Source organism: Capsicum annuum, chromosome 2 (assembly GCF_002878395.1).
Source record: "Capsicum annuum cultivar UCD-10X-F1 chromosome 2, UCD10Xv1.1, whole genome shotgun sequence".
In the NCBI taxonomy this organism is placed as follows: Eukaryota; Viridiplantae; Streptophyta; class Magnoliopsida; order Solanales; family Solanaceae; genus Capsicum; species Capsicum annuum.
The window spans coordinates 31,155,066-31,173,551 of NC_061112.1; the positions used below are offsets into that span (position 1 = coordinate 31,155,066).

General features: G+C 38.3%; 1 protein-coding gene across 1 annotated transcript; it reads left to right on the forward strand.

The window, feature by feature from the left end:
* Positions 1–410: 410 nt before the first annotated feature.
* Positions 411–17,360, forward strand: LOC107858422 (BTB/POZ domain-containing protein At4g08455). The gene is made up of 2 exons (XM_016703071.2): positions 411–1,019; positions 16,676–17,360. Exons 1-2 carry the CDS (start codon positions 633–635, stop codon positions 17,141–17,143), a joined length of 855 nt encoding a protein of 284 aa, XP_016558557.1. The 5' UTR covers positions 411–632; the 3' UTR covers positions 17,144–17,360.
* Positions 17,361–18,486: the final 1,126 nt, after the last annotated feature.

An 18,486-nucleotide genomic window follows, 5' to 3' on the forward strand; every position in this document is an offset into this window, starting at 1 on the left:
AAAAATATTTTTAATTTTTTTTTAATTTTTTAAAAATATTTTTAAAAATATTAAAAATATTTTTAAATTAAAAAGATGGAGGAAAAAAAAGATCTTTTTTTTAAATTTTTAAAAATATTTTTAAATTTAAAAAGATGGAGGGAAAAAAAAACCCTTTTTTATTTTTTTAAAATTATTTTAATATAAAATTGGCTAAAAATTGACCTCCACTCGCACTCCAGACGTGTGGCTATACTCTTTTTATCCTAATCACCATGACCTTGCCATATAATCAAAGTCAACGGTCAAAGACTGCAAAATATTACTTTTTGATGGGTTCAAGGCCCAGACGATAAACATAAAACTATCCAACTTACAAAATCGACTTATTTTGCATTATTTTAAAAAAGAATTAAAAGTAGACCTTTATCATTATCAAAACTTTAAAAAATGCAAAATCAAATTACAAAAAATCAATCTATTTAATCGATTTAATTCGATTATATGGTTTGAAATAACTTTTACCCGAACAATGTACACCCTAAAAAATTATTTTCCTATTTGCATATCAAACACGCACAAAAATCAAACTACACAAAGTGATGCTGCAGCAGATGCAGAAAAAAGTAAGTAAAAATTAAAAATAAAAAAGGATGAGACGGCATCACCGGCGGCGATCATCGACGCCGTCAATAGACTTCGGAGTAGACGATGATGACGATGAAGAAGAAACATCATCAGACGCTCGAATGAAATGCGTTTCATGTAAGGAGGATTACAGCTCACGTGACGCCGGGACGTGCCGGGAGTGTTACGAAGAAGCTAGCGAGACTGAAGAAGAGCTTAAACGTGAGATCGAAGACCTTAAAGCTAAAGTTAACTTCCTCCGTTTCTGGGCTCCATCTGACCCTCTCCATCATCTCCATCAACAACAACGCACTGCGCCTTTCTTCTCCGACGTCGTTTTGGTTGCTTCTCATGATGAATCTGGCAACTCTACCCCTCACCCTGTTCCTGTTCCTGCAAATCGCGCTGTTCTGGTTAGTACCCATTTTCATGATATTTGATGAATTTTTTTCAAATTGTTGTCATAAATGAATAGTATTCTGGTAGATTGACCATCAGTGTAGACGTAGTCTAACAGTAGATACAAATAATTCATATAGTCGACCTGAATTAATTTTGAGTTGATTGATATATTGAGAATAATTCATTACTCAATCCGTTCCTAAATAAATGGTGTCTTTAGCTTGGGCATATCCCTTGTAACTAACTCATTCCTTGAATACGAAGAGTATTTTGACTAACTTAAAATATTAATAAATACTTTGAAAAGGATGAAATTATTTAGTGTAGTTATTTAAAGGAGGGTAAAATTGGAAGAACATTGTTAATGTCTTCTTGATTATCTAAACATCACTTATTTAGGATCAAAATAGAATGGCTAAAACACCACTTATTTAGGAACACAATAGAATGGCTAAAACACCACTTTTTTAGGAATTGAGTAGGAAATGTCAAATGGAATCATCAGGTCCAAGTCCGGATGAAGGAGTTAGTGTTGACGACCATTGCAAAACTAGTCTAACTATGGATGGATAGAGTGAGTTTGTAGAGTTGGCCCGACTAACTTTTACATTTGGGCATAGTTGATTCATTTGTCGAGATCAACAGGAGAGGAAACTAAAGTATATGTACTATAAAGAAACGATTAGATGGAATCATCAATGTCACAAGCACTAAAGGAAAATCTGAGCCATGTAGTGTATTTTACAACTGTTACAACTATAATAGTACTCTAATTTTAGATCAGAAAAGGTGAATTGTTTCCATATTGTGGCCCCTTGTGAACAAAATAAGGGAAAAATGTTGTAGAAGTTGTTGGGGTATGACGTTGCTTCGATCAAGTGCTTTTGAAAGGAAAGAAGTGCTGGTAGTTTTAGCTAGACCTGGAACTCCTTGGCTCTATGTATCGGAATGTATATTGTGGGCTTGGTTGCCACTATCTATGACTGTTATCAGTGAACCGGAGGCTAAAGTTATCTAGGGTTGTTTTCTGTTAGGTGTTTCGTTTTGAGGTTTCTCAAAATCTGCATATCGCTAGTGCATTGGTTGTTGTAAGTTGAACGTGTAAGTCTGTAAAGAAATTCATATTATGACTTATAGTTTTACTGCTTAAAGGCCAGAACATATCAAAAGTTGCAGTTGATGGACTAAGTGTCTATGCTTCCCATCAGGCTTGTCAAAGACAAAATCATAGAAAGCCACTAAGGTCTGCTGTGTCATTAAGCGCAAAGCACAACTAAAAGCCAGGGCCATAGCCAGTAAAGTTGCTGACGCAATAAAAATAAGAATAAGAAGTAACTATAAAGACGAACAATAATAGTTGGACAACCGAAGTGACAAAGCTACTATCAATCAAAATGTTTGCGCTCAATCAAGTTCAAGAACCATTTTAAATTTCCGATTTATATAGAAAGCAACAATTTTAGTCTATTCCTCATCTCTTAACAAATTATTCATGATATTCTTCATCAAAACAAATTAGTTATGATATTCTTCCTCGAAAGAAAATATATATTCATGATATTTTCCTAACAATTAGTATCACTTCCTCAACTATGTTTATTTTCTAATATTATCCTCTTACTGTCATGAAAGGGGAGCCTTGGAGTAACTGGTAAAGTTGCTGCCATGTGACCAGAAGGTCACAGGTTCAAACCTTGGAAACAGCCTCTGGCAGAAATGCAAGGTAAGGCTGCGTACAATACACCCTTGTGGTGGGGCCCTTCTCCGGACACCACGCATAGCGGTAGCTTTAGTACACCGGGATGACCTTTTTTTATCCTCTTACTGTCATATTACGAGAAAGACAAGGTGCATACCTTAGCGCCTTTGTATCTGTCCAAAGGGCTACCTAAGCAAACTTGAACTTCACTGAGCTTCAAGGTTTAGGTGCATTTCAAGAGAGACTTTAACGTCACTACTCTTCAGCTATACATAACATTTCAATTTCAGACTCACTCCATTTGAAATACTTTTATAGCTGATCTACAATGTGAATCATGCCATAAAATGTCATTTAGACTCATACTGGTTCCTTTTGACTAGTGCTGGTAGTTTAGAGCCATTTTTCACCCGCCTATATTTGAGTGGGTTGGCTGAGTAGCATTGGGAGATGGGTAAATGACTAAATATCGGCTGGACCCATATTTCCCACTTAAAATTAGGTAATTTACAGGTAAAATATGGATAGAATATACTGCTCCCAAAGTGGGTAGGCTTCATTCTTGACAACAGTGGCCTGTGGTATGTGTTTTTCCTCCTTTGGTTCTTTGTAGATTACTTTATATTGTAACTTTAACTTAAAAGCTACTGCATACTACATTATTACTAGGTAATGACTCAACGTGGTAGTTGGTACTTTGTAAATAATATCAAAGATCAGATTTATCGCTACCAGTTTATCTTTTCTATTCTGGAAAAGACATAGAAACAATTCTCATTTAATTAAAAGGACATAAAACCACCCTCAAACTTGTCCTGAATTACCAATTATACTTTTATTCTTTGTGGGGGTCCTGTATGGCAAAGAACCTAGGGAGGTTCTTTGGAGATTCTTGGAGGCGAGAGGGGTCCCGGTGCCTACATTAGATCGATTAAGGACATGTATGATGGAGCGAAGACACGGGTGAGGACGGTGGGAGGAGATTCAGAGCATTTCCCTGTCAAGACAGGGTTGCACCAGGGATCAACTCTTAGCTCGTTTTTATTTTCCTTGGTGATGGATGTGTTGACTTAATGTATCCAAGGAGCGATGCCTTGGTGTATGTTATTTGCAGGTGATATAGTTTTGATTGATGAGACGTAGGGGTGTTAATGATAAATTGGAGGTTTGGAGACAACCACTGGAGTCTAAAGGGTCCAGGTTGAGTAGGACCAAGACGGAGGGCTTGAAATGCAAGTTTAATGACCCGAGACAGCAAGACAAGGTGGTAGTGAAGATGGATTCGCAGGTTGTTTCTGAGAGGGATAGTTTTAAGTATCTTGGGGTCTATAATTTAGGGAAATAGAGAGATTGATGAGGATGTCTCTCACCGTATTGGAGAAGGATGGATGAAATGGAGGCTCGCTTCAGGAGTTTTGTGTGATAAGAAGGTGCCTCACAAGCTTAAAGGCAAATTCTATAAAGTTGCAGTCCGTCCGACCATGCTGTATGGAGCGGAGTGTTGGCCATTCAAGAACTCTCACATCAAAAAGTTGAAGGTGGCGAAAATGAGGATGTTTCGTTGGATGTGTGGACTTATTAAGGGTGACAGAGTTAGGAATGAGACTATTTGGGAGAAGGTAGGAGTGGCGTCGGTGGAGGACAATATGCGGGAAGTGAGGTTGAGTCGTTGAGATGGTTTGGGCGTGTGATAAGGAGGGGCACTGATACCCCAGTTTGTAGGTATGAGAGGTTAGCCTTGGATGGTTTTAGGCGGGGTGGAGGTAGGCCGAAGAAATACTGGAGAGAGGTGATTAGACGTGACATGGAGCTGTTACAACTTACAGTGGACATGACCTTAGATAAGAAATTATGGAGGAAACAAATTAGGATAGAGGGCTAGTGTGTGTGGGTGAGTCGTAGTCAGTAGTTAGGATGGTGTAGCTTGGCTAGTAGTCTTAGGGCTTTGTACATAGGTTGGAGTTTCTAGGTGTGTGCCTTTGTTTGTTAGTGAATAGTATTACTTTGTGAGTGTCGTATCTCTGTTATTTTATCTTGTTTCATGTTTGATTACGACTTTGTTTACTGTCCTTTTGTTGAGCTGGGGGTCTATCGGAAATAGCCTCACTACTTCTTCAGAGGTAGTGGTATGGAGTGCGTAAATTTTACCCTCCTCAGACTCCACTAGGTGGGAATATACTGCTTTGTTGTTGTTGTATATTTACACCCTAAAAATGTCATCTCAGATCTTTATGTGGTGAATGCACGTGCCTAGTTAGAAAAATCACTTTTTTATCCTTCTTTCTTTTCTTCCAAACCCCAAGACACCTTGTCAAATCAGAAAATTCCATCAGACCAGCAGAAGACATATGCAGTAACTCTTCTAATCAATTTACAGCAACAACATACCCAGAATAGTCTCGTACGTGGGGTTTTGCGATAGTAGAATATACACATACCTTACCTCCTATCTTGGGAGGTAGAGAGCTGCTTTCGATAGACCTTTGGCTGAAGAAACTCTACTAATCAATCTCTGCAAAAGCATTGGGAAAAAAAATCTACAATTGGTCCTTTAATGGAAAAACTATAGCTAGTAGTCACATTGTTTTGGTTCCATAAACAAATAATAATTGCTTTTCAAAAGTTCAATGTTTACAAGAAATTAGTATTATGAAGTTATAATATCCCTTGAATTATTCTCCCAGAGCTTCATCGCCACTATTTGGAAAATTATTTGTGTAAAGTCGGTTGGACTCCATTGACGGTGTACTATTGTGGTAGTGAACTCCGAAGGCAGCAAAGATAAATTTTTTGGTAAGGGAACGTCTGCAGAGAGGAGAAAGAGATGGTGGCTGACCGTGATTCTCAGTCGGTAGTATACTATTGCTTTGGAAGATGGTGGCGGTAGTTCCACCTCATCTTTGCTCCATCGTTAGCTGGTTTCTGGAAAAATACAAAAGGAGAAAATTGGAAAAACAAACTGGAAAAAAATGTGGTCTAATGAGGAAGAAGTAACAAAAATGAAAAAGGAAATAATAATATGTTTAGTAAAATAAATACTATTCCTTCCATTTCAAAAAGAATGACTTGTTTTGACTTGACACGGTGTTTAAGAAAATAAAGAAACTTTTGAATCTTGTGGTCTTCAATTAAAGTTATATCAAATGTATCAAAACACCTTTTAATCTTGTGGTCTTAAACATGCTACGTGGAAAATTGGAATTAAAGTGTTGCCAAAGAAGGACATGGTCATTCTTTTTTAAATTGACTAAAAAGGATAGTAAGTCATTCTTTTAAAAATAGAGGGAGTATAAAAATGGATTTTAAATCTTCACGTGGCTTTTCATTTTCTCTAAGAGAGTGAACTACATTTTTTGCCATATCAGTTGGGGGGTCATAAGACCTTTGTAATGAATAAGTGTGTAATTAATATTTCGGTACAAGTTTGAGCCTTTGAGAGTGTCTTTATGCCTTTTCCGTTTCTATTCCAATATTCAATAAACCTAGTATAATCCCATAAGTGGGGTCTGGGGAGGGTAGAGGGCACGCAGACCTTATCCTTACCATAAGAAAGTAGAGAGATTGTTTCTGATAGGCCCTCGGTTCAAAGGAAGATGTAAAAGAAAGCAATAGCAACAAGCAAAAATATCAAAAATATAGTATAATAATCAAGGCTAAAGAAACAACTAGTAAAAATCTAAGAATATGAAAAGAAACTCTTTTTTGTTCTTTGCTTTTTTCTTTCCCTTCATTCAACTTATGTTTATCAAACTCTGGAAAAATGTTGTCGCACCCATGTGAGAACCAGTTGAGACGGGTGATTTATTTTAAGTAACACACTGCTTGGGCCTTGGCAGTCACGCTACACAACACAACTTCAGCCACACAAACACATCAACACGTAAACACTTGGGCAAGTATAAGGCAACATGTAAACAATAGGAACACAATAGTTTTCAGGAACAAGGTCCAATCATTTTATTAATCTCTCAGAATACAAAAGGAATACCCACGAATTTTTCCAAGGCATAGAGCAACTCTCTAATGCCTTAGAATAATTCAAACAACATATAAAATCTACACACATGCAGTTTCACAATGGTTACAACTGGCAGCATGCCAAGCACATGACTTTACATATTTATCGAAATAAAACTAATTACAAAATTGAGTTATCCTAACATCTGGACACATTTGAATTTCAAACATAACTGTCCATGTGCCATGCACCTAAGCAGTCCATGCCTTGGTCGAATTTTGCCTTCCTGCACTTAGAATATTTTTAGATTCTTTAGATGCCATTGCTTCACCATGCAGCCTTGCCTAGCCGACGCCACTGCTTGCACTTGAGATGTCATACCCATGTCCCTGCCCATTGCACCTAAGGCTGCTATGTCATCGCTCCACCACCTTAGTCATTAGTTGCACACTAACACTTAGTCGCTACAACCACATACATTGTTTCCACAGCCCATGCCAATGTGCACCTTGACATGCCTCGTCAATAATCATCTTTGAGACTGAGGATCTAACAAACCACCCGCACAGTTGAACTTGACGTCCTCGTTGAGACTGTTTTTGGTAGTCTTCGATTTGCTTGTCAAACTGCCACAAATTCTGACTTTTCTCCCAAACTGCATCTTCCTCGCTTTTGCCCTTCCAATGTACAAGAAATTTTGTCTTCGTATTCTTGCTGTTTCCAGCAACCTGGTGATAAAAGTGTCTTCTTAGTCTTGGTTTTTGATTTAAAGGGTGAACTCGCTTTGACTCGTTCCTTCTCGGATCATCAACATCTTCATAATGTAGTTTCAGAAAACTTTCATGGAAAGTGGGATGAATTTTCAATTTTTTCGGCAAGTTCAATTTTAAGCAACTTCACCTATCATCTCAGCGACTTCTAATGGATCATCATACCTTGGAATCAATCCTTTATGCCTCTTCTTACGCACAATCTTTTTCCAGATTTTGGGAGTGAGCTTAAGAAGCACTTTGTCTTCGACGTTGAACTCTATTGCACGCCTATGCAGATCAACATACTTTTTCATGCGTTTCTTGGATTTACGCAAACTGTCTTGCGCTTGGACCAACATCTCATTCTTGTCCTTTGCATAACGCTAAGCAGCTGGACATATACCATGACTCTTCTGTGTTGCAACTTCAAGGGGTGTCATAGGCTATATGCTTCGAACAAGTTTGAATGTATTCTTCTCTATTGACAACGACTTATGTAGACTATAGCAAAATTGTGTTGTATCTAACAAGTATTCCTAATTCTGCTGACTCGCTGTCACATAGTGTCTCAAGTACTCTTCCAACAAGTGGTTAATTCTTTCCGTCTAGCCATCAGTTTGAGGATGATTTGTTGTTGAAAACTTTAGGTCAGTCCCCGTCATAGTAAACAAAGTCATCCATAATCGACTAGTAAACCACGCATCCTTATCACTCACAATATCACTTGGCACACCAAAGAACTTTACCACATGCTTATAAAAAAAGTGGCAGCAACTTCAGACGAGCATACAATTGGGCAGCAATGAAGTTAGAGTATTTAGAAAGCCTGTCTGACAACAACGTTAGCATACGTTTAACACCCGAATGACCAGCTCATGGAGTACCATGCGCTTATTTCATTGTCTTTACGGAATCTACCACCTTGATGTATCACGACACCCCCCCCCCCCCCCCCCCCCCCAAAAAAAAAACCCAACCCTCCAATGAAATAAAGGAGATCGTCCTTGATATAACTTGAACCATCCACTTGACATATAATGAATCAAGTCTAGAACACAATCTGATTCTCAACAACAACAACAAACCCAGTGTATTCCCACTTAGTGGGGTCTGGGGGGGGGTAAGATGTACGCAGTCCATACCTCTACCTCTGATGAAGTAGAAAGGCTGTTTCCGAAAGACCCCCGGCTGATTCTATTTAAGAAATTAGTCCCAAATCGAGAAATAGAATACATAACAGCCAATACTTCTTTTCAACTCAATGCATCCAGGGGCGGATCTATGTAGGTGGATGGGGGTGCCACGGCACCCGCACTTCTCGTTCGAAACCCTGAATATTTATGTGTATATTTGTATATATGTATCAGTTTAACGTATAATTATTATGCTTGGCACCCACACTACAAAGTGAGCTGACGTGCAAGTGGTTGAGATGACCAGCAGCGCGGGTTCGAACCCAGCTTAGGACTCTTTTTTAGATTGATTTTTTAGCGTTATACTTTCTGCTTTCTCATTAAAAAATCGATCTGACCCCTTTTAACAAAACCCTTAATGACACCAACTAGGGAAGCCTTCATGCTATACCAACTTTTGTTGATATATATATAATTATAGTTTACTCTGTGAATATTGACTCCACTATCCTAAAATATTGTACGGAGTGTACGTTATTGTTCAAAATAGGGTGGCACCCGGAGCTTCCAAATCCTGGATCCGCCTCTGAATGCATCAACAATTGCTCCAACATGAAGTCATATTCTAACAAGAACTCCTGCAAGCTTGCCTGCTTTGGACTTTAATTTTTTCTGTGCTTGAAGAAAGTAGAGCAACATTATCAGTCCACATCACAAAGCGAGTAACCATCAAATATGCCTTCCAAATTTGCAAACAATGCACCACTGCCAATATCTCTTTCTCATGAGTAGAATACCGCTGCTCTGCATCATTCAATTTTTGACTTTCAAAGGCCACCAAATGACCTCACTCCAATACCCTTGTCGGATGCATCAATGGCAACTAAAAATCAGGCAACTTCAATATAGGCTCCGAAGCAATGACCTCCTTCAAAGTTTGGAACGCTACGTCACATCTATCGGATCAGGCCCACTTAACATCTTTCTTCAACAAATCTGTTTAAGTTTGCTTTCTTTTTTGAATAACCGGCAATAAACTTTCGATAGTACTTAGCTAGTCCCAAGAATGACCTCAAGTCCTTAATCCCACTTGGTGCCTTCCACTGAATAGTAGCGTGCACTTTCTTTGGGTCCATTTGTACTTGGCTCTGACTCACCAAATGCCCAAGAAACTTCACTTCTTTTTGAGCAAATTCACATTTCTCTATCTTAACATAAAGCTTGTACTCCCTCAAACGAGACAACACTAGCTCCAAATGTTTCAAGTGATCATAAAGAGAGCAATTATAAATAACTATGTCGTCTAAGTGTACCACCACGAAATTATCCAGGCACTCAAACAACACATCATTCATAAAATTACAGAAGGTAGTCGTCGGGGCGTTTGTTAACCCAAACAACATAACAAGAAACTCATATGAGTCGTACTTAGTCACCAGGGGCATATCTAGGTGGGGTCACCGGGTTTATGTGAACCCATGCTTCTCTCCCTAGATCATATATAACAATGTTATATTTTTCTGAAAAATTTAAATATAGATTTGTGAAACCACACTCAAAGTACTTTCATAATAATGCATCCATCATCTCTAAAACCTGAATACGCCTCTACTAGTGACACATGTAGCTTTAGGCTCATCACCCTCCGCTATCCGCATCTACCAATAACCCAATGAAGATCAAGCTTTGTGAACCAGCATGCCCGACTCAATCTTTCGATAAGATTTTCCACCAATGGGTAAGATCTTCTAACAATGAGACAAGATATTTGTTCCTCATCATCATCTTGTTCAAAGCCCAGTTATCAACATATATCCTTATTGATCCATCATGCTTCTTTTGAAATAAAATAGGAGCACCATAAGAGCCTTAAAAGGCTAAATCAACCCGACATCCAGAAGCTCATTCAATTGTTTGTGCAACTCAGACAACTCTTTTGAAGTCATCCGATAAGGAGCTTGTGCGGGGGTGTCTGAACCTGACAGCAACTCGATTCTATGATCAATATCCCTCCTTGGCATAAACACCATAGGCTATTCCGGAGGCATCACACCTGCAAACTGATTTAGCACTAGTGCCGCTATTAAGCGCTTTAACCTTCACGTTCGGTTTCACTTCTATCATGGCAACAAGAAAAGTTTCATTACCCTTCTTTAGTCCTTTTTCCAATAGAAATAGTGGATATTATGGGGGGTTTTGTATTTCACCCTCTCAGTTTCTCCATAAGGATAAACAACCTTGATAAAACTTGGATTAGCTTCCTCCATAATCATCATTCCGTCAAAGTAAGGAAAAAGACCAAAGCGATACCTCCTTAGGAAATTAATCTCAAGTACAATTTCAAAGTCTCTTAGCGGTATCACCATCAAATTATGTTTTCCAGTCCAACTTTCGGTTATCATCGTCGCATCCTACGCCATGGTAACTGAAATGACATACTTAGATGACATAGGCATCATGTTACAGTTTGGATGTAACAAAATTAACTTAAACTTGCTGAAAGATGTGTTGTTTAAGTACCTTGATAATTTTGTGGTGGTATACTTAGACGACAGTCATTTGTAGTTTCTCTCTTTATGATCACTGAAGCTAGTGTTGTCTCGTTTGAGGGAGTACAAGCTCTATGTTAAGATGGAGAAATGTTAATTTGCTCAAAAAGAAGTGAAGTTTCTTGTGCATTTTGAGTCAGAACCAATGGATGGACCCAAAATGAACTGTAGGCCATTGTTGATTGACAGGCACTAAGTGGGGTGAAATACTTGAGGTCGTTCTTGGGGATGGCTAAGTGCTATCAAAAGTTTATTGCTGGTTATTCAAAGAACACAACAGCCTTAACAAATTTGTTGAAGAAAGATGTTTAGTGGGTTTGGTCTGATAGATGTGATGTGGGTTCCATACTTTGAAGGAGGTCATTGCTTCGGAGCCTATATTGAAGTTGCATGATTTTGATTTGCTATTTGAAGTAAAGTACATACTGATGTATCTGATAAGGCTGTTGGGGAAGTGTTTGTTCGAGAATGTCATCGGGTGGCCTTTGAAAGTCGAAAATTAAATGATGCGAAACAGTGGTATTCTACTCATAAGAAAGAGAAGGTGGCAATGGTGTATTGTTTGCAAACTTGACGGATATATTTGTTGGGTACTCGCTTTGTGGTGTGGACTAATAATGTTGCTAATATTTTCTTCAAGACGCCAAAAAAGTTAAAAGTCTAAAGTACGAGTTCTTGGCAGAATATGACTTTATGCGGGTTCATAAACCAGGAAAACGCAACCAAGTTGCTGGTGCATTGAGTCGAAAAGAGGTATGTGTTGCTATGTATTCTATTTCTCGATTTAAAACTGGTTTCATAGATGGAAGAAGTTTGTGTGCTAGACTTGATTCATTATATGTCAAGTTGATGGGTCAAGTTCAAGATGGGACAATTAGGAGGTGTTGGATCAAGGATGATCTCTTTTATTATTTTTTTTTTTGGGGGTAGGGGGATGTGGTACCTCAAGGTGGTGGATTGCGTAAATACCTAATGGAAGAAGCACATGATACTCGTTGGGTTGGTCATCCGGGTGTTAAACATATGCTAACCTTGTTGTCCCGTGTGTAATTTTGGCCTAATATGGAGGACGATATAGAAGCTTACGTGAAGACTTGTTATCTTTGTCAAATGGACAAGACTGAACACAAGGAGGTAGGTTTATTGCTACCTCTTCCTTTTCCTGAAAGGACATGGTTGTCTGTCTCCATGGACTTTATTATTTCTGGGTTTATTAAAGTTGATGGTAATGCATCTATCATGGTGGTGGTGGTGGTAGACAGGTTTTCTAAATACTCCAACATCATTGCTGCCCTACTTGTATGCTTGTCTGAAGTTGCTGCCACTTTTTGTAATAAGCATGTGGTGAAGTACTTTGGTTTGCCGAGTGATATTGTGAGTGATAAGGATGCACGGTTTACTGGTCAATTTTGGATGACTCTGTTTTTTACTATGATGGGAACTGACCTGAAGTTTTCAACAACCAATCATCCTCAAATTGATAGCCAAACGGAAAGAATCAACCATTTGGAAGAATACTTGAGGCACTATGTGACAACGAGTCAGCGGAGTTGGGAAGGCTTGTTAGATACAACACAATTTTGCTACAATATACACAAGTCGGCGGCAACAGAGAAGTGTCCATTCAAACTTGTTCTAGGCATGCAACCTATGACGTCCCTTGAAGTTGTAATGCAGAGGAGTCATGGTATATGTCTAGCTGCTTATCGTTATGCAAAGGACAAGCATGAGATGCTTGTAGAGGCGCAAGACAGTTTGCGTAAAGCCCAGAAACACATGAAAAAGTATGCTGATCAGCATAGGCGTGCAGTAGAGTTCAAAGTCGGAGACAAAAGTGCTGCTTTTTCATGGTACCTTAAGGAGGTGGATTGCGTAAGAACCTATTGGAAAAAGCACATGATATGTGTTGGGCTGGTCATTTGGGTGTTAAACATATGTTAACCTTATTGTCCTGTGTATAATTTTGGCCTAATATGGAGGACGATATAGAAGCTTACGTGAAGACTTATTATCTTTATCAAATGGACAAGACTGAACACAAGAAAGAGGCAGGTTTATTGCAGCTTCTTCTTATTTCTGAAAGGACATGGTTGTATGTCTCTATGGACTTTATTTCTGGGTTCCCTGAAGTTGATGGTAATGCATCGATCATAGTGGTGGTGGTGGTAGATGGGTTTTCATAATACTCTAACTTCATTGCTGCCCCCATTGTATGCTCGTCTGATGTTGCTGCCACCTTTTCTACTAAGCATGTGGTGAAGTACTTTGGTGTGCCAAGTGATATCGTGAGTGATAGGGATGCACGGTGTGCTGGTCAATTTTGGATGACTTTGTTTACTATGATGGGGACCGACGTGAAGTTTTCAACAATCAATCATCCTCAAATTGTTGGCTAGACGAAAAGAATCAACCACTTGGAAGAATACTTGAGGCACTATGTGGCGAGTCAGCGAAATTGGGAAGACTTGTTAGATACAGCACAGTTTTGCTACAATCTGCACAAGTTGTCGGCAACAGAGAAGAGTCTATTCAAACTTGTTTTAGGCATGCAACCTATGACGCCTTTTGAAGTTGTAATGCAGAGGAGTCATGGTATATGTCCAGCTACTTACCGTTATGCAAATGACAAACATGAGATGCTTGTAAAGGCGCAAGACAGTTTGCTAAAACCCAGAAACACATGAAAAAGTATGTTGGTCAGCATAGGCGTGCAGTAGAGTTCAGTGTCGGAGACAAAGTGCTGCTTAAGCTCATTCACCAAATTTGGAAACAGATTGTGAGTAAAAGGAGGCATAGAGGATTGATTCCAAGGTGTGACGGTCTATTTGAAGTCGTTGAGAGGATGGCTGATGTTGCTTACAAGTTGAACTCGCTGAAAAAGATTGAAAATTCATCCCACTTTCTATATAAGTTCTCTGAAACTACATTATGAAGATGTTGATGATCCGGGAAGGAACGGCTTGAAGCGAGCTCTCTCTTTGAACCCAAAACAGTATGCAACCAAGATTATGAAGATACTTGATCTCCCTAGATAGGAAGGTATGGAGGACACGAATTAGGGTGTGGGTGGGTGAGTCGTATCCAGTAGATAAGACTGCTTTGGTGTAGCCTTGCTAGTAGTCGTAGGCTTTGCACATAGGTTAGAGTTTCTAGTTGGGAGGGTTTGAGTGAGGTGTGTGCTTTTAGTTTGATAGTGTATAGTACTACTTTATGGGTGTCTTATTTCTGTTATTTCATCTTGTTTTATGTTTTATTACGACTTTGCTTACTTTTGTCCTGGGTCGGGGATCTATCGAAAACAACCTCTCGATTTCTTCGAGGTAGTGACATAGACTGCGTACATTTTACCCTCCCCGGACCCCATTCTGTGGGAATACACTGGGTATGCTGCTGTTGTTGATCATCTGGTTGTTGGATACAACAATAATACAAAGACAATTTCTTGTAAATTGGAAGGGCAAAAACGTGGAAGATGCAGTTTGGGAGAAAAGTCAGAATTTGTGGCAGTTTGACAAGCAAATCGAGAAATACCTCAAAACTGTCTCAACGAGGACGTTGAGTTCAGCTGTGCATGTGGTTTGTTAGACCCTCAGTCTCAAAGATGATTATCGGCGAGGTATGTCAAGTGCACATTGGCTTGGCTGTGGAAACAATGTATGTGGCTATAGCATCTAAATGTTAGTAATGACTAAGGTGTTGGAGCGATGACAAAGCAGTCTTAGGTCCAGAGGACAAGGACATACGTCTGACACCCCAAGCGCAAGCAGTGGCATCGCTAGGCAAGGCTGCATGGTGAAGGCATGGCATCGGCAGAAGCTGAAAATATTCTAAGTGTGGAAAGACATGGAAATTCGGGTAAGGCATGGCACATGGGGCAGTTATGTTCGAAATTCAAATGTGTCCAGATGTTAGGATAACTCAGGTTTGTACTTAGTTTTATTTGGTTAAATATGTAAAGTCATGTGCCTGGCATGCTGCCAGTGTTACTGCATGTGTGCAGATTTTATATTATTTCTGAGTTATTCTAAGGCATTAGAGAGTTGTTCTATGCCTTAGAAAAATTTGTGGGTGTTCTTTTTTGTATTTAGAGGTGTTAATAAAAGGATTGGGACTTTTTCCTTGTAAACTGTTGTGTTCCTACTGTTTATATGTTGCTTTATACTTGTCTAGCCGTTGGTGTGTTTGTGAGGTTGAAGTTGTGTTGTGTAGCGTGACTGCCAAGTAGTGTTGTGAAAAATAAGTCGCTCCTATCTCACTCGATGACATGTTTGAAGAGTATGAGCAACATAGTTGATTCGACTATATACATGGACTGATTTTTATAACAAAAAATTTAAAGAATTATCATTAATATAAATTGCAAAAAAAATGACCTATCTTTTTGGTTCATGCCTGTCTCGTCAACAAATTTCAAAAGCCTCATTCCGCAGCGTGTTAGGGTAATTCACATTTTGTTCACAAAACAACAACGTACCCAGTATAATTCTACAAGTGGAGTCTTGAGAGGGAAGGATATATGCATACCTTACCTTGTATCTTTGTGGGTAGAGAGTTGTTTTCGATAGACCTTCGGCTCAATAGGAATGTAACCTACGTAGAAAAGTAAGGAAAAGAAGAGAACAACAAAATAGCAATGTAGAAAACAAGTGTAACAATAGATATCAATACACTTAGGAGAAAAGAAACTGCACGGTACCTAAATGATGCAACTAGAAGTACGGCATCACCTAACTACCTTCTACATAATCCTCGACCTCCAAACAAATGAAAAGAAACATTTTGTTCATATGTTTCTTGAAATTTGGGTTAAATATGGGTAAGCCATTTTTATTCCACCCATTAATTACCCACTGGTCTTTTACCAGTATAGAATATGAGCGGGTTGGGTTTTAACCCGTTCTCAACCCACCTAAAATCTGACCATACCCGCACATTTACACTTGAACATAATATTCTTGTAGCATGATTCGCTTTAGCATATTGAAGAATGTGATGTTAGACTGATCCCTAAACAAAAGGGGAAGCAAATTGCTTCTTACTTGAACTTTTTTCTATAAATGGATCACGTGTACACTGTTTGGTGCAATATGTTCCATCTATATCATGATAGCTGAAAGATATGCCACATTCGACAATTTTGCAAGTTGCCAAAAGCTTATTCACGTGTTAGGGGCACATTTTGCATGATCATGTCGGTATTCTTCTGGCTTTTTGGAGTCTTTTATCTTCCACTCAATCATCATGATGAAACTCTGAATGTGGGTGAACGGTAGCATAGCTAAGATTATATCTGTAATCAGTATTTCATGATCGATTTGTTATGTTCTTCGCCACAGGAAATCTAAGTTTTTCCTTAATATTGTTTTTTTTCGTTTTCATAATTGTTGAGTCTTATCTTTTCTGCTTAGATGATATGATCTCAGGATTTGAAAACCATAGGAATTACTGTCCTCGTTCTTTATATCTTTTTATATGCAATTCCTTTACTGTTTTAATTGTTATTTTTCACTAAAGTGGTTTAGTGCCAAAATATCTGAAATAATTTTGCACTTCCAAATTTTGATATTCCCATGCAGGCCAGTCGGTCCCCGGTGTTTAGAGCTATGCTTGAAAATGAGATGGAAGAAAGCCTCAGCGGCACAATTAAAATCAGTGATGTGTCATATGATGCACTTCGTGCCTTTGTGACCTATTTATACACTGCTGATGCGTGCCTGGATGAGCTTATGGCTTGTGACCTTCTGGTTTTGGCAGAAAAATACCAAGTGAAGCATTTGAAGACATATTGTGAGAAGTTTCTAATTTCTAAATTAAACTGGGAGAACTCACTTCCTAACTATGCATTTGCTCACCAGCACAATGCAAAGAAGTTGATTGATGCAGCCCTGTCATTGATCATGGAAAACATGGACAAGCTGAGCAAGCGAGAAGAATACAAAGAACTCGTGGATAAGGATCCCAGGCTAGTTGTAGAAATCTATGAAGCTTACCTTTCCAGACAGGTTAACACTGCTGTGCATAAAGATTCCGTTGCTAAAGCATAGCCAATGGTTATATTATCTTCAGTAGTAGAAGGATTTTCTAAATATAGTGGTTAAGATTACAATCCCCAAATGATGAATGTTAACAGAACCGTTTGATTTGAATAATCATAAGAGTTAGACGTGTTCCGGCGTTGCTACTATCACAAAGCTGATATTCCGTAGGGAACATTTAAGTTTGGTTAATGCTTGCACATATGACGAAGTTTAACTTCATTTCTGAGCTGACTCACTAATCTTGGAAATTGCATTTCTCCCTTATTACTCCCCCCACGTTCATATTATTATGAGTAAACCGAACATAAATCCCACTACATAGGAGCTAAATTACTCCTTCCCCCTACTTTTCAATTTTAGATAATATCCCATTGAATATTGAGGTGGATACATTTATAGATGAAGATACATGTACAGACACGGAGATATAGTGTAGTTTCAAATACATCACATGTATCCACTTGTATCAGGTTTAGTTGCATGTATGATCAACATGTATCAGGTTTAGTTGCATGTATTCGATGTATCTGAGGGTTACAACATGTATCTCGGGTTATTGTGAGATTTTATATAATTAATTTAAATAGTGGGAGAAGAAGTAACTATGATAAAGATGTTTGGAGATTTATGAAATTTTCCTGTTATATACTTAGATTAGCTAGGCTCCTGACATTAAGGTGATTAAGTTTTTGTCTTTGTTCATACCAAGTTGTTGGCTACAAAGGTGGTAATGGGTGAACAAAATCAAATCTTAAACAACATCAAACCCACAACTTGAGTCAACTCAAAAAAAAAATCGATTAGTGTTTGGTATTGGAGAAAAAAATCTGACTTCAATTGATTTGATTTGGTTTTAAATTAAAAAAAGTCAAATCGAATAAAATCAGTCTGATATTAGCAATTTTTAAAAATATTTTATACATAAAGATGTCTATAGTGATGTGATTTATAAATATTTGATGAACTTTTTCATAATTTTTATCTTTAACATATTATTTCAAATTTAAGCTTAGAATTTAGAGTGGTTCAATAAATTTTATAAGCTAATCCACGAGCTTTAGGTTTAAAAGAATACAACCAAAGTCCTAACCCACTGAAAATCAATTTTTTCTTGGCAGATATCCTGAACCCAAAATACAACAATCATATATTAACGTGGTTAACTTCAGTATTCGTCTAGGAGCACCTCAAAGTGAAAACAAAACCTCCACAATGAATGGAATTAAGTGAGACCGTCTTAGAGATGCGGTTTAATTTTGGGAGAAGTTAAATAACAGTTCAATTTGGGAATTAGGGATATTTGTTTACAAGTGGGTTGGGTTTTAATTTGTAATTTTCCGAGTTTGTAA

Bases quoted from the DNA above. Each gene is read 5' to 3' on its own strand.
- LOC107858422 (XM_016703071.2), top strand. From the start codon at position 633: ATGAGACGGCATCACCGGCGGCGATCATCGACGCCGTCAATAGACTTC. The intron at 1,020-16,675 runs GTTAGTACCCAT...ATTCCCATGCAG, and splicing joins CTGCAAATCGCGCTGTTCTG to GCCAGTCGGTCCCCGGTGTT.